Here is a 16,470-nt window from a genome sequence, read left to right as displayed (position 1 = left end):
ATATCAAATACAATGCTATACCAATTTGTCTGTATTTACAAATGTAAACCTTATCATGCATACTTCAGATATTCATAATATAAAGGAAATAAAATATTATAAATAAAATTGCAGCTCCCTTTATTCCCCTCCCAATTCCTGGTCTTCTCCCCTACCACTATTCCCCCACCAAGGCAACCACTATGATGAATTTGGTGTGTATTCTTCCTGTCATTACTATTACATATTTATAGTTCAACATGTTTTAACAGTATATGTTTTTACTGTTATATACATATTTGAGATCTTTGTTGACACATTTATCCGAATTTATTTTTAGTTCTATATAGTATCCCATCATATGATTTTACTTGATTCTATGTATTCATTCTCCTAAAGATGGACATTTAAGTCATTCTCAATTTTATACTATTGCAAACAACATTGAGACAGATATCTTCAGACATATATCTCCATTTACATGTTTCTCTAGATATATTACATCTAAAAGTATAATTGCTGGGTCACAGAGTATGTACATTTTTAACTTTTCTAGATATTACCATTATTAACTCTCCAAAGTAGTCGACCAATTATCCTGCCCACTAGCAGTGTGAAATTTTCCCACATTCTCCAACATTTAGCCAACTTTCCAATATAGCCTCTTGCATAAAATCTTGTCTATGACTGTATTCTAAAACGATAAAATTGTATTCTAGATTGTAACTTCATGACCAGCGGCATTAGTGTAACTTCCAAGTCTACAAGAAAAATATTGGAAAAGGCTCTTCAAATAGCACGCCAATCTCAAAAATGGAGGGTCTCATTGTGAGGGCTTCAAAATGTTAAAGAATCTTTAGGTTTTATACCTTAAAAATAAATAAAGCAGGAACTACAAGGAATAATTTATTACATGATTTGCTTTAAAATATTTTCAAAAGGAAATAATTTCACGTTAGAATTGCACTTTAAAAGTCCCTAAGACATACAGTTATACTTTGTGAAAGAACAGGTAGGATTTTAAAAGCCTAGATTATTATTTAACTAGTACAGTAAGTCAAAACAGGTCCCTAGGTGAGCTATTAAATTATAAACTGGTTACATTTACTCATTTCCCTGAACACAGCCAATCACCAAGAGCAGAAGCTTGAACAGAGACCGAACTCTAGCAGAAGATAAACCACTTAGCTCGGCTCCACTGAGTTCAGAATGTAATTAGCATTTCATCTACAAGGAAAAGAATGTTTCCAACATCTGAGGTATGAATAAAGAGCTTGTCTGTTAACATCTGAATTAAGGAGATTTACTATTTACTATAATTTTTCTAAGTAATTAATAGTAGATTTTCTAAATGGTTAAGGATAATGTAACTTGAATGTAAAGCACTACATGAGTTTGAAATTAAACAATTCAGTCAACTAACTTCACAAATGCCAACATTTCAAGAATCTTTTAAAAGAGAAACGTGTGATAATATTATTAGCAGTAGTACAGTGTATTTACTATTACCATTTTATTAATGCCATGCACTATTCTGAGTGCTTTACAGATATTAACTCATTTAATTCTAACAACAACCTCATAAAGTGGGTACTATTACCATTCCCATTTCACAGTTATATAAGGAAACTGAAGGCAGACGACTCACACAGCTAGTAAGTAGCAGAGATTAAAATCCAAGCTGTCTGGCTATACAGAACAACATGGATGACTTTCAGAACATAATGCTGAATAAAGAAGACAGAAACAAAAAATACCATATGATTCCACTTATACCAACTTCAAACTCAGGCAAAACTAAAATATGCGTTAGAAGTCAGGATAGTAGTTACCTTTGGGGAGTGGGAAGGAAGTGGTGACTAAAAGGATCATGAGGGGAGCCTCTGAGATACTGTTAATGTCTTACTTCTTGACCTTAGGGTTAGATGGGTATGTTCACTTTGGAATGATTTATCAAGCCATATATATGTAATTTATATGCACTTTACAGTAAAGCTTATTTTTAAAAAGAAGGAAATAAATAAAGGTACACAGTGCTAAAATCAAACTTCACCTCTTAAAAAAGCCCTGACATCTATTTTAAATGGCCACTGGGATTAGATACTATACATACTTAGACACCATAACCAGTACCCAGATAACATCGTCATTTAAATTTGGTGGAAATTTAACAAAATATTAAATGTAAAACTGTACCCCCATAGGACAAAGACATTTCCTCTAAGCATTCTTTAAACTCATGAAAAAATACGTCCATAAATCATACTAAATTTAAGCTCTGAAATTTAGTAACAGAGGCTATTAGTCACTCTAAAGTTTAAACCTTAAACGTAAAATCTCCTATATGTACAGTATAGGTTTACAGGGAAAATAAATTCTGCAAACCAATACACAAAAGCACAGAGACATTTCTTACCTCTATACTGGAGAGAAACAGAAAGCATAACCTATACAGACACTACTGAATGTCTTACCTTTTATATCTTACTCCAGGATTTTCATCCAGGGTAGCACATACTGTAACTATCTGCTCAGCCATCGCTTCCATTATGGCATCTTTTCCGTTTGCATTACTAGGGTCTGGACTGTAACAGTAATAGAATGCATCTGGTACATCAAGAGTATATACCTAAGTTAGGCCAAAAAAAGTGACCTTGTCAATTTGGAGACTTGATTAAAAAAAAAATCTCAAGAAAAATGTGGCTATTATTTGGGACACTAAAAAAATACTTGCACTAACCATGCTGTTTCCTGAAACAACTGTGTCTTTACCTTAATCAAATCTCATTTTCTCTGTCATCTTGATTTCATCCTTTATTTCTTTTCTCTCTCTCCTTTCCTGCTTAGTCTACCTCTCTCCTTCAATTCTTGTTTCATATACAGAGTGTACTGTATGCTTTTCACTACCTGTGCAACAGATGAAGGAATCTGAGGCAGTCAAACTAAAATAAAAATCTAATACCTAGCACAAAGAATACAACAAAGCCAAAACTGGTCTGTATATTTGACGTACATTAAAAATCCTAACCCATTAGAGAATAACCTAGAAACTTTCCATAGTTGACATATATCTTCACTTCTTTAGCTTACACTCTTCACATCCTTAAAATAGAAATATACTTCCCCAAAAGATATGGCACTGTGCCAGACATAGCATTGGTCTTACCATATATACAGTGAAACCTCACAGATGTATTTCTTCAACAAAAGCATTTACTTACGTGTGAAAAACTGGATTAGAGATTTACTATTATTGTGTTATTTCAACAACACAAAAGAAGCAGCTCTCTATTTGGGGTTGAGAGTTCCCCCCGATAAAATAATTTTTGGTTTTTTTTTAAACAATGATAGTTATCCCCCTTAGCCCAGGATAATGTATTGAGTGTAACAGAGGTGTGTAATAAACATCATAGGTTAACTAATGAATTATGAATAAACTTCCCTGCATTTCTTTTCATACAAACTCATTCACTTCTCTGAACATAACTCACCAACTGCAGCAGCCTGAGCACGGACTGAGATTTAGCTACAGCTAATTTACTTATGTCTGTGCTGCTCAAAGCCTTGGATGCTGTATTAACTACCAACAAGCACCCTATACAGCTGGACTGTGGCTTCCTCATAGTCTACTATCCCACTGCAGTAGATAATACTATTTCTTCAAAAATATTTACTGCCTCTCCCCCCAGGGCCTCTCCCTATGGGAGTACACTTCCCACTCTCTGATGTCAGGCTTGGCTATGGTCATTGGTATGTGAGTAGAAGTGAGATGTGTCACTTCCCCACAGAAGCTTTAAAAGCCAATTTGTGGCTCCACCACCTCTCTTCCCTCTTCTATGTCCCAAACAGCAGCTACTCCTTCAGCCTCAGTCCCAGAATGAAGACGACGTAGAGCAAAGCCCCAGTCAGACCACGATGGACAATAAGATGAATGAGAAATAAACTCTGTTATTGTAACGCACTGAGAGTTGGGAGTTGTTACCACAGTTTAATACTCCAATGAACCAAAAAGAATTTTGGAGCTGCTTTTCATTCTACGCTCACATTTCTTCCCTTTCCCTCCTTCTCCTCCTTCTCCCCACTTTCCATCACCACCATTACAGGTTCCTTTAGACTATTACCAAATGCTTTCTTCATCTTTGTGACCCACAATCAGCTCCTTAAGTACAGACATCCCCCCAACTTTCGTCTGCTTTTCTTGCAATCTATAGCTAACTTAGTTCTTTCTACCTAGACACCTTCTAGCACTCTCTCCACTAACTATACCAGATTCTGTACTCCCTAAGGGTCCACTGTAAACAAACTCTCCTATATTCTTGAATGCTTTCCAACTGCCTTAACATATATGCGATAGCATTAATTACCTTAAACCCTCTGAAAGAGAGAGCTTTCTTTAAACCCTTTGACTCATGGATTTAGGAGAAGTGAGTCAACCTCTTTCCTTTCCAAGCAACTTCATGGCTCAATGTCCAACTTTTCTTCTTTAGAGCACTATCATATCCGACTTCACCAATCTGTCCCCAGTGATCTCCTGAGTTCTACTTTTCCTTAAAGACTTTAGGACTAGTCCCACAATTTTCTGCACCAGCCCATTTTCTACCATCATTCTTGATGAGACCTAGAGGTTCCTACAACATGGTCCCAGCCTACCTAAAGAGACAGCCGATCTATCATACCTTTATCCCTTATAATCCATATTCCTCCTGCTCCTTTGCACTTTTCTGCTTCTGTATCTTTACACTCAGGCTGTTCTCACTTCCTAAAATATTCTTTCCCTCTTCATTACTATCTTATGAAATTCTATCCACTCTTCAAATGTTTTCCCATTCTCCTAGTAAGAATTAATCTCTCTTCTCTTGTGGCAGACTGCAAGCTGCCTCCCAAAAATCATTCTTCCCTTACTCTTCAGCGATCATACCAATTCTTTGGGAAAAGCAGCCACATGCCCAGCCAAAAGACTACCTTTCTCTTTCCTATGCACTTAAGCAGCAATGTGACTAAATTTTAGCTAATAGGATATAAATGAAAATTATGTACTTCGTTCTTTCTCTCTTTCATCCTGCTTCCTCAAATGAAGATGTAATAATTCTACAGTCATCTTGGATCATGAGGGCCATGCCTAAGAGACTAGGCCCCTGACAATTTGCAGAGCCAGTATACTAGCCTCATATAGCCCATTTCCTGACTTATATTACCAAAAAATAAATTTCCATCTTGTTTAAGCCACTGAAAGTTTAAATTTTTGTTATGTGCAGTTGAACCTAATCTTAATTGATATCATTTTTAAGGTGTATAATACTTTGTATCTCTTTTACAGTGTTCAGGTGAGGGTAAGGCATGTCTCTCGCTCATCTTTTCACAGCAGTTTGCTTTGCACCTAGCAGACAATGTCCACTGAACACGATCTTGATAAATGCTCATATAGGCCCTTGCTCATAGCTCAAAGCACTTAAGTAGTATTTCATTTATATCTTCACTTGTAAACAAACAAAAGTTCAAAATATTTTCACTGTAATTTCTCCATAATAGTTAAATTTATTAAGTAAACCCTCTTAAGATGTTTACCAAGGAAGTAAATTAAAAGAAAAACTTCTTAGGGGAAAAACAAAGCAGACAGGATCTTAAATAATCACAGCATTTTGCAAAGACTGATAAGCACAAGATTCCCATGAGATTTCTCTATACACACAAAAACAAACTATTTCCTTCGGCTGTCAAATTAGTCAGATATTTTACAAACCTCTCCTTCAAATACAGCAATCGCAGAATGTTAACGAAATGTTAGGCTAAAACTATATTTATCTTCTGTGCAGCAAGATGCTCTGAATATGTTTATAATATTTATCACACTACTGTTTACATCCTACATCATTTTAGGAAGCCCATTTTCACCCTACACTAAATTTACACATCATATTAAAAGGAACAGGTCTAAAGGTAACATTTGAAAAACAGTTTAATGCTAAGCAGATATCCGAAAATTTTACAATTTGGACTCTAATCTTTCTTTGTCAAAAACAGCAATAACAAAAAAGAAATCCCTTATCTAGGGCCTTTCTTTTTTTTTTAGTTAATAATGGTTTTTTTGCCAAAATATTTTTCTTTTAGGTGTACACTGTAATATATTTCGAATTCTGTGTAGATTACATCATGTTCACCACCCCAAAACTAATTATAATCCATCACCGTACATGTGTGCCTAATCACCCCTTATGCCCTCCCCGCTCCCACCTTTCCCCTATGGGAACCACCAATCCAATCTCTGTTGCTACGCGTTTGTCATTCTTTTTATCTTCTATCTAGGACCTTTCTATCTCTTATGGTTCCAAACAACAGTACACTATTTCAATTCTGTGAAATGCTAAAATCCAAACACAGAGAACAGAACACAACAAAGCTGAACAATGCACTAGCTGTGTGACGTGGGGCAAGTGACGTACTTAACCTCTTTGATTTCCTCATCTTTCAAATGGAGACAGAATTACCATCTATTCAAAGGGCTATTGTGAGGATTACATGAATACATTTAGAAAAGTGTCTGACACAGTATGTATTTGCAATTATCATTACTATTAATTGGAGGCTCATTCCCAAGGCAAAACAAATCAACAAAAATTCTTTATTTTACAAATCAAAATAAATAATTTATATAATGTTATATAAAAAGTTTATTAAAGAACATTTGTTTTAATATCACAAATGGTTACAGAAGCTAAAAGTATTTATTTCTTTGGAGTCTTTTAACAAAAACTGTGCTCAAAATCTTTTGATTTCATAATCTAAGAGTGTGTGTAAAACTTTACATACACAAGACTTAGTGGCAGATGTGAAATTTAAGCTCCACTTTCATTATTAATGTTGTATTCCAATTTAGCACTCATGTCCCTCCCTTCATCATGGGAAATGTTTATTTATGGACTGTTTAAAATTCTGGGTATACTGGGTATTTATCCCAAGAACTTGAAATCAACAATTCAAAGAGATTTATGCAGCGCTATGTTCATTGCAGCATTATTCACAATAGCCAAAGAGGTGGAATCAACCCAAGTGCCCATCAACTGATGAATGGATAAAGATGATGTGTATATATACAATGGAATACTATTCAGCCATAAAAAATGACAAAATCATCCCATTCACAACAACATGGATGGATCTTGAGGGTATTACGTTAAGCGAAATAAGCCAGACAGAGAAAGACAAACATGGTATGATTTCACTCATATGTGGAAGATAAACTAACACATGGACAAAGGGAACAGTTTAGTGGTTACTGGAGGGCAAGAGGGCTTGGGGGTGGGTATAAGGAGTAAAGGGGCACATTTTTATGGTGACTGACAACTAACAATGCACGACTGAAATGTCACAATGTTATAAACTATGATGAACTCAATAAAATTTTTAAAAAATTCACCAAACACATAATATAAAATATCTTTAGGACATACCTTATTAACAAAAAAGCTCACAAAACCAAATCTTAAAATCCATTATAAACTAAATAAAAATAAAAATAGAAAGTACCTGAGATTCAAGTGGAATGAAGGAAATATTTATTTCTTTACATCTTCTTATTGACTTGGAGCAAGAAGTCTTAATTTTGTTAAAGAGACTATCAGGGCAAACTGAGAGGAGGGGAAAAAAATCAAAGTATATAACTCCACCTAAATTTTTATTCTTTTGAACAAATCATTCCAACATCCAAGAATATTTATTTTTTATATATAATTACCGACTTTCACAAAGTAATTTGCTATGAGGACAGAGATAATATGCAAATACTATTCTTCACTTTATAGAGCAGATGTATTCTAATTAAGAGGTGTGTAACAGAAATTCCATTTCACCATTCATATCCACCTTAAATAACCTAAGGTATATTTCCTTAGAGAGCTACTAACACAGCAAACTAACATTGCTAGGAAGGAAAATCAGGTCCAAATGCATGACTTAATAAACTTTTGGTGGACTTTCAGAACTTCTCAGGAACTTACACCGCTTTTATAAATCTGCTATGAAGTGCAACTGTACCACATAAATTAATGTTTCCTTGAATTACAGGAATTTCTCTAATATAAGTAAATTCTAAGACTCTAAACTAGTCCATTCTGGACCTGAAAGCACTTTTTTCTCCCTTTTACCTAAATGTTTACAGTTCCATTAAATCTAGGTTGGAATATCAACCACTGGCTCCTAGTGTCTTTTAACATGATGTTCTTTAGCTTCAAGATTCCTTAAGTTAAAAGAAGCTTCACATTCATTAAATTTTATCATCCATAAACATGAATTGCTGTAATAGTATTATTTAAATGGAAAATACTTATGACATTTTAAAAACTGCATACTACTACTAGGCATGAGATAATAATTTACAGGAAAAGTAATATACTACTTAAAATAATGAATCTCTAAGAGCAGAGACCAAGATTTAACTTAGATAAATGGCATTTTTATTTTGCAATATAATTATATAAGGTACAACACAAAACAGAATTATATGTGTCTCTGGACTTCTCCGTGATTAATTTGGCTGCTTTCTATTTGAACATATGGCATAACAAGAGAAATACGATAGATTTTTCTCCCTTAATATTTGCCAAACAGATGGCAGTTTCTTCAGTGCCCTCCCAAAGGGTCTTATTTTTTATTATATAGTCAAATCCCCAATTGAAACTCTGACTTAAAAAAGGATTCTTCTGTTATCAGCACAGAACCTGAGAGAGCCCTCTCCACCAACCCGCCACCCCTGTATACCAGTGAAAATGACTGTCTTTTGAAACTAGTTTGGAAAGATTTCTTTTAATTTTCTATCACCTTAACTAGAATTAGGATAGCTACATCCTTGTATTTTTTAATTCTTTTTAACCTAATTAGAACAAATAAATAGAAAGTCACCAGCATTGGAATAGTATAAGAAATATTTTATAATTTATAGGATTTTAAACAATGAAGCAATAACTTTTACAAAGCTACTTACAGTCAGTGAAGTACAAATATGCTGCTTTATATTTGTTCTCCGATTTACTTGCAAAATCACGTAAAAAACAGTCTACAGACTTAAAAGAGGTTAGATGTTAATATACATTTCATCAAATACTAACTTACACATGCTAGCTTCAGAAATAACTAAGATTATTTTATTTCAATGATAAAATAAAACCTTAATTGTCTAAACGTTTAATTTGTAAAGTGATTTTTAAGATGCTATGTTGTCTAGCAAGTGATTGCTAGAAACACAAGCAGTAAAGTATCATGTGTATGAAGAGAGTCGTGTTTTGGCGATGAAGAGATCTAGGAACGATCAAGTGACTGGGAAGCTGAAACAACACAGAAGACCAAACCACCGGCAGAGAAGAGCTCAAGGAACCGAGAAGTCAAGGAATGTGGAAGTACTATCTACATGGATAACGAAACCACCAAGACTATGAGTGTGAGTGGCGAAGCGTTTAAGAAAGTGACAGCCAGCGAGGAGCTAAAATTGTCAAGGGATTAGAATGAAAGACCCACAGGCTGGCAGTCGACTGCAAGGAAGAGGAACAGCGGTGATGCAGCCTGGTAGCACACGCCTCAACGCTGGTGGTAGCAAAGATACAGCGGTCTGGGAGCAACAACGAAGAACAAAGAATTTAATTCTCTCTCCTCCATCTGCTCCTTTTTCCCCTTCCGGAACTCCTAGACCTGTACTTCTGTCAGATCTCACGGATCTACCCTGCATCTCTTATCTTTCTTGTCCATTATTTCCATGCGCTTTTTTGCTTTGAGATAGTCCATTTTGATCTTCTAGCCTATTAATTAACATTTCAATAGCAATTATCCTCTTCTTCAATTAACTGTTTAATTCAGAAGGCATACTTTTGAGCTTCAGAAAGTTTCTCATGTGCTACACCAGACTCTCCTTATGTGCATTATTTTTCTTCAGGTTGTCATCCTTCTCTCCAAGCAGCTATATTTTGCCAGATGTATGTTTTCTTCATTCTTACAGAACTTCCTCTCTCTGGCAGCTTGACCCACTTAGATGTGTGGTTACTTTCCTTCATCAACTCACTTCAGGCTTAGATTTAGTTGCTGGAGTATCCTAAATAGAGGCAGTTCCAAAAGAGGAGGAAGGCAAAGAGGTTTCTCCTCCCAAGGGCTGCAGTGTGTGCGTAAAACCACCAGGGATTTCCTGAGATACCCAAGTGACCTTTCTCCTGGGGTTCACAGATCTCTTACAGTCAATGTCTTCCTGAAATCTGTCATTTTATGATCCTTGCCTGGGAAATCTTTAGTCTCCAGGTGCGCACCCAGCCTGAGGAAGGAAGTCTCGCACCAGGTTTCTCCATTAGTGCCCAAGGAGCCCAAGGCCTTACTTGCACCCAGACACCTAAGGACCCAAGAGGACTTGCACTCAGAGGCCTACAGGACCAACAGGTAATTGATTCAGGACAAGAAGAGAAACTGCAGTTGGCTGTAGTAGAAAAAGGAGTCCCACATTCAGGTACCATTTTCTCTGAATCCTGCACTCCTTTATTAAATAAACGATTTTATATCCTGCTTTTGTCACTTAACATTAAAAATGAACATTTAGCTACATCATTAAAATTTCCTGGAAGCATCGTTTTCAATGGCCATATGGTCTTTCATACCATTATCTGTTAATGCTAAGAATTTAATTAGGTTTATTTATTACCAGGAATTTAATTTGACCATTTACTGCATTATTTCTTTACAATAAACTCAAAGATGTAAAACTTTTAAGGTTCTTGATAAAGAATGGCAAATTATTTTCCAAAAGGCTCTATCAATCTATACTCCCACTGGCAGTATAAAGACGTTTCTGCTCCATTACCCACTGACAGCTAGAATATGAGATTTATATACAGACGGCTACATCTATCTGTCAAATAAGTATCTGTCCATTTATATATAAAAATACACACATACTTTTTTTTTTAATCCCTCTGCCAATTTACTAGGTGAAAAATGGTGCTTTTAACTTGCATTTTTTCCAATCATGAATTTTATCTTATGGAATTACACCACAGATAAGATATAAAATGTCATTAAAACCCACCAGCAGCCAATACTAGAAACTAAATAGTGAATAGCTAGGTTTATTCCTACTGCCTGCTAGAGCTAGAAGAAATGAAACTGGAAGTGCCAAATTAACATTCTAGGCGAGAAAAAGCCATAGGATGTGTTGGAAACTGTATTCTCAGACACTGTACAGAACAAAGAAATATGACACTTCACCAAGCTCGAAAAGTCTGGCTTTAAGTATGAGTTAACTCACAGTTGGATTATAAACTAAAGAAATTTCTTTGACATAAAAACTAAGTATAAACATATGCATATGTACACACGTGTGTATACACATACATATATGTGTGCTATAGGGAAGTCATAAGATAAAGAATTAATCCAAGACTATTTCTTTTATGTACATTTCCATCCTCCCCAAAATTATGATTGAATAGTAACTGCATAAGTAACAAATTATTCAAAGAAATTCTATTATTTTATACAGTTAAATTTAGCTTTAATATAGGAGGGAGAAAGGAATTCTGTCACTTATATATTCTCAATGAGAAGAACACAAATGAAACAATCTTCTAACAAAGAAAAACTTTCCTAAGCAAACTCGTTAATGGCACTATTTTTCTAATAAATGGTATTTTATTACTTTGAATTTTCTATGAGAAAATCATGTGAATGGTGAGAATATTGAAGAATATACTTTTTAAAAGATTCAAAGTACTCACCTTTGATGTTGGAGAGATAAAATAAAGAGCTTTCATTTGTCTGACAGGTTCTCGATTCTTATAAATATTCTCCACAACTAACAGAAAAAAAGTCGTTTTATATAACCAAATATTTATACACTTGAAACAATTTTTAAATAAACTTTACTGTACTTGTTATTTATAATAATTCATTCCTATTCATTTTCTCATTCCTAAATTTCTACTAGTAAAGTATAGGTTTATCATAGCTTCTATTAGATAAGGTATCAAGGAAGATTTCCAAGGAAATATTTAATTTTATTTTTATCTCCATTCCCGACAATTGTAATTTTACCTTTAAAAGATCAAGGTTAAATCTGTGTTAACTTACTTTTATTGCTTAATACTCGAAATGAAGTGTCTTACAGTCATCTTACGCTATATATACTATTACATTCGGTGAATAATATACATGTGAAAATACTGTGATATGACTTAGAACAGAGACTTTGAGAATATTCTGAAATGTCTGGTTATCAATAGCGGAAAGTTCCACTTCTCCAATTCACTGAAAAGTGGATATCTATTAAATTATTTAAAAAAAGAAAGGTTTTTATAAGTACTCCTAGAATAGTGACAAAGGAATAATCTAATTCCCAGTCTATTTTTTTAACGTTTTTCTTTTATTTTATTCTCCACTGAAGTAGCATCATATGCACGTTTTTTCATCTAAGTTTTAAGACTTCTAAGACACTACTGAATATTTTCACAAATGACCTGAATGATGACAGCAAGTCTGATCACCGAAACTGTCAATACCAAGTCTAACAGAGGGGTTCTCAGGAGAGCTCATGTGGAAATCAAAAGGACCATGACCAGTTCAAGTGAGCAGACATGATCACGATTAAACCAGAGCAGACCTGGGTGACTCTGGAGCACACCGAGAACAGTCCGCAGCAACGTGCTCTATGACACACAGTCCTATGAAATGCTTCTCAAAAAAAGCTTTCTGTGGTCAAATAAGTTTAGAAAACTGAATACTATACCTGTACCCAGGGGACCCACATACACACTGGCATATAAAAAACTCTGAAAAGTCCTAAAGAAACCTGTTTAGCTTTGTTTAATGCTGTTTCCCAAACTTACTTGGCCACAGAATCCTTTCCTTGAAGAATATCCATCAACACTGAATACACAGTAAGAAACGATGGTCTACAAAAATTCAGTCAACCTTCCTTACAGTGCAAAATGGTTCTGTACTTTCTTACTGCTTTCACACATATTATCAAATGGTTCTCACTCTAGCTGCACACCAGAATGACCTCTGGAAACTTAAAAACTTAAGTGGTTTAATCAGTATTATACTTGTACAGTAGCAGAAAAAAATCAAGGCTTTAGTCTTCTAATTTCTGGTTTAGAGCTTTTTCTACTGAAGGTCATAAAGACTACAAACTGAAAATGTAATCCACAATAAAAGATTATATAAAATATAAAAAAGTAAATATTACAAAAATTTTTAGATAATTCTCCCATTGCACACACTGTTCAGGCTTTGTTGAAAATAGTGGATGTACTGTCGAACTTCACAAGTTAGGAGTGAGAGAGGGTACATATACTACATTAGGATCCAAAATATAAAAGAATTATATTTGACTTTGAGTCTCAAACCACAAACATTCATCAAAACACTGATAAACCCAGTGCAGAAACATACAAAACTATAATAAATATGTAAGAGTAAAAAGTTTAGAGAACAAACTCAACAAGGCAACTGACAGTCTTGGTTAAGGGCATTTAATTATATGTCTCTGTTGAGAAAAAACTTGACTTACAGAAGCTATTCTGAAGATTCACAGAAAAAAGAATACTATCCAGTGTAATTATTATGGCTAGAGTTATTTACAAAAGAAAACATAACCTCCTCAGAAACACAATTACTAATTAAAATTTACTAATATTTCAAACTTTCCCAACCACATTAAAAAAATTTCATGAGGAGTATTGGTAATACTTACCAGTTATACCCTCTGCTAGAAGATCTGTCATTTTGCAACACGATGCCAAAAGCTTAGTGGTAAATTCATCTAAAAGCATTATCTTAAAGTGAGAACATAAATTAAGAAACTATAAGCATTTGATTGCCAAGAATTCACTAAAGACAGAATTTCATCTGTTACACCTATTCAAACATGAACTTTTTGTAACATAAAATTAAAATATCAGGACAGTAGGCAAAATTATCTCAACTCATCTTTTAACCTGCATGAGCTAGAGATTGATTTTCTCAACGTATGTATCTATAGTATTTTACATAAGTAAACAAATAGAAATATTTCCATTTTGAAGCAGAGAACTCGTTCATTTTAAATGTATCTGATGTTTAACATCAAATTTTCTTAAAATTATAAATGCCACTTGTGGAATAACATAATTGTTCCAGGCACTGTTGTAAGCATTTTACATGGATTAATTCATTTACTATTTACAACTACCCTACAAGGTTCTACCATCCCCGTTTTATAGACAAGGAAACAGAGGCACAGAGAGGTCAAGTAATATGGCTCAGAAGCCATAGCTATTAAGTGGCGAAGCTAGGATTTGAATGTAAGCAGTGTGGTTCCAGACTATACACTCTTACAGAAGTAAACAAGGACAAAATTATATTGAAGTCCTTCACATAAAGGGCAAGGCACGTAAATTCTACCTTCCATTCGTCTTCTTTCTTGCAGTCATCAAATACTGCTGCTTTTATCTCTGCAAAAGAAAAATTATTTAGGCATCTTAATCAACAGAAATAGAATAATACGATACTCAAACAACAGAATACACAAAAGGTCCAAGATGGCAGGGGAAATAACCAATTTGAAAAACTGTTAAGAGGCCGGCCCCGTGGCAGAGTGGTTAAGTTCACGTGCTCCACTGCAGCGGCCCAGGGTTTCGCCGGTTCGGATCCTGGGCGTGGACATGGCACTGCTTGTCAGGCCACGTTGAGGTGGCGTTCCACATGCCACAGCTAGAAGGACCTGCAACTAAGATATGCAACTATGTACCAGGGGGTTTGGGGAGATAAAGCTGAAAAAAAAAAAAAAAAAAAAATGATTGGCAACAGTTGTTAGGTGCCAATCTTCACAAAAAAAAGAGAGAAAAACTGCTAAGCCACATAAAAAGCATACACATGTACTTGTTAAATTCTAAGTGAAAATCCAGTTCTCTTTAATACCTAACCTATATGGTACATTTAAACTGTAATATATTTTTAAACTTTTGAGAATAAGAGTATTATAAAAAAGGCTAATATATTGAAGTATACAAACATATCAGGAAAATATTTTTTAGAAGTATTATCTGATTTGGTTTTTCCTATTCTACTTAAATCCCAAGTAAACAAGATGAGAACAAAACCCATAGCAAAATCCCTAACTAGATCATTGCTAAATTACATCTGACAATCAAAACTGGATAAGCACTTTTCTTCCTGACTTACTACAATTTTCAACAATATATAGCACAGCATTGGGATACACATATGCAGTCTTGATTTATAACCAATAAATATTAGTATGTTCCTTGCAATGATTTTCAAAATTAATCTAAATATATTTTTTAAATTAGCTCACTGATTTACAAAAATTTTTTATGTATTAAATAAAATAATTAAATTAATAATTAAAAGTACATAAATAATTATGTATTTTTCTTATGTATTATTTATGTGTTAAAAGAATACACATAGGCAATTCACACAAATATCTGTTCTCCTACTTTATGAGACAATTTCCCATATTTAATGTTTTATTAATTTTCAATTAATTTTGAAAACTGCAGTAATACATAGTATGTAAAATGTAGTTAAAAAATAAATAATAGTAACTCTTCTGTCTTTCACTGATTTTTGGTAGTGAGATGTTCACATAATTCATTTAAACCTTTCTATCTCTTGATTTATATTTAAGTTAAGCCTTTTGGAAATTTACCATGAAGTTTTTGGCATCATGTTAAAAAATGACATGTTAGAGTAGAGAGTACATTTTAATACAGGTTACTAATACTCATCATAAGAATTGTGATCTGGAAGGTTTTAGTCTGATTGGGAAGATTTGAAAGTGTTTAGAAATATTAGTTAAGGTGCTTATATACTTGCCAGGAAGATTATAATGTTATCTGAGAATTATGGCAAAAGCTTGAATTATTTAACCATAACATGACCCTAAAGCACTGGTTTCTGGTACTTCACAGGCAAAGATGCAGGATTTTCTCAAGCAGAGCCCTGACACTGAAACATCATGCTACTTCCCTTTCTAAGCTTGCTTTATTCTTGTATACCTCAAACAAGCTGAAAATCAAAGACAGTTTGCTTGTTTTTATAGGATTTGTGTCTTTCTCTTAAGAAATGAATGCTTGGGGCCGGCCCCGTGGCCAAGTGGTTAAGTTCTCGCGCTCCACTGCCGGCGGCCCAGTGTTTCGTTGGTTCGAATCCTGGGCGCGGACATGGCACTGCTCATCAAACCATGCTGAGGCAGCGTCCCAAATAGCACAACTAGAAGGATCCACAACGAAGAATATACAACCATGTACCAGGGGGCTTTGGGGAGAAACAGGAAAAAATAAAATCTTAAAAAAAAAAACAAAAAAAAAGAAATGAATGCTCACGGAATTTATGGAGCAGACTGAAGAGCTCCCTAGGCAGAAGTCATCTCATAAGTCTTTAAAACCTTAGAAATTACACTGTCCTATATGGTAGAAACTAATCACATGTGGCCAGTAGCCCTTGAAATGTGCCTAGCCTGAA

At 34.5% G+C, this 16,470-nt stretch overlaps 1 protein-coding gene across 1 annotated transcript in view; it reads right to left on the bottom strand.

Moving 5' to 3' along the window:
* The window catches only part of STXBP3 (syntaxin binding protein 3), a 60,608-nt gene that overhangs the window by 32,998 nt on the left and 11,140 nt on the right, over window positions 1-16,470 (bottom strand). Inside the window, exons 2-7 of the mRNA XM_046645556.1 lie at window positions 14,386-14,435; window positions 13,697-13,778; window positions 11,721-11,797; window positions 8,957-9,035; window positions 7,504-7,604; window positions 2,454-2,608 (exon numbers count right to left, since the gene is read on the bottom strand). Of these exons, the coding sequence (XP_046501512.1) occupies window positions 2,454-2,608; window positions 7,504-7,604; window positions 8,957-9,035; window positions 11,721-11,797; window positions 13,697-13,778; window positions 14,386-14,435 (544 nt within the window). The remainder of the gene's footprint in view (window positions 1-2,453; window positions 2,609-7,503; window positions 7,605-8,956; window positions 9,036-11,720; window positions 11,798-13,696; window positions 13,779-14,385; window positions 14,436-16,470) is intronic.

This window comes from Equus quagga, chromosome 18 (assembly GCF_021613505.1).
Source record: "Equus quagga isolate Etosha38 chromosome 18, UCLA_HA_Equagga_1.0, whole genome shotgun sequence".
Lineage (NCBI taxonomy): Eukaryota > Metazoa > Chordata > Mammalia > Perissodactyla > Equidae > Equus > Equus quagga.
The sequence above is the reverse complement of the archived record's forward strand: the minus strand, read 5'-3'. Positions and strand labels throughout refer to the sequence as shown.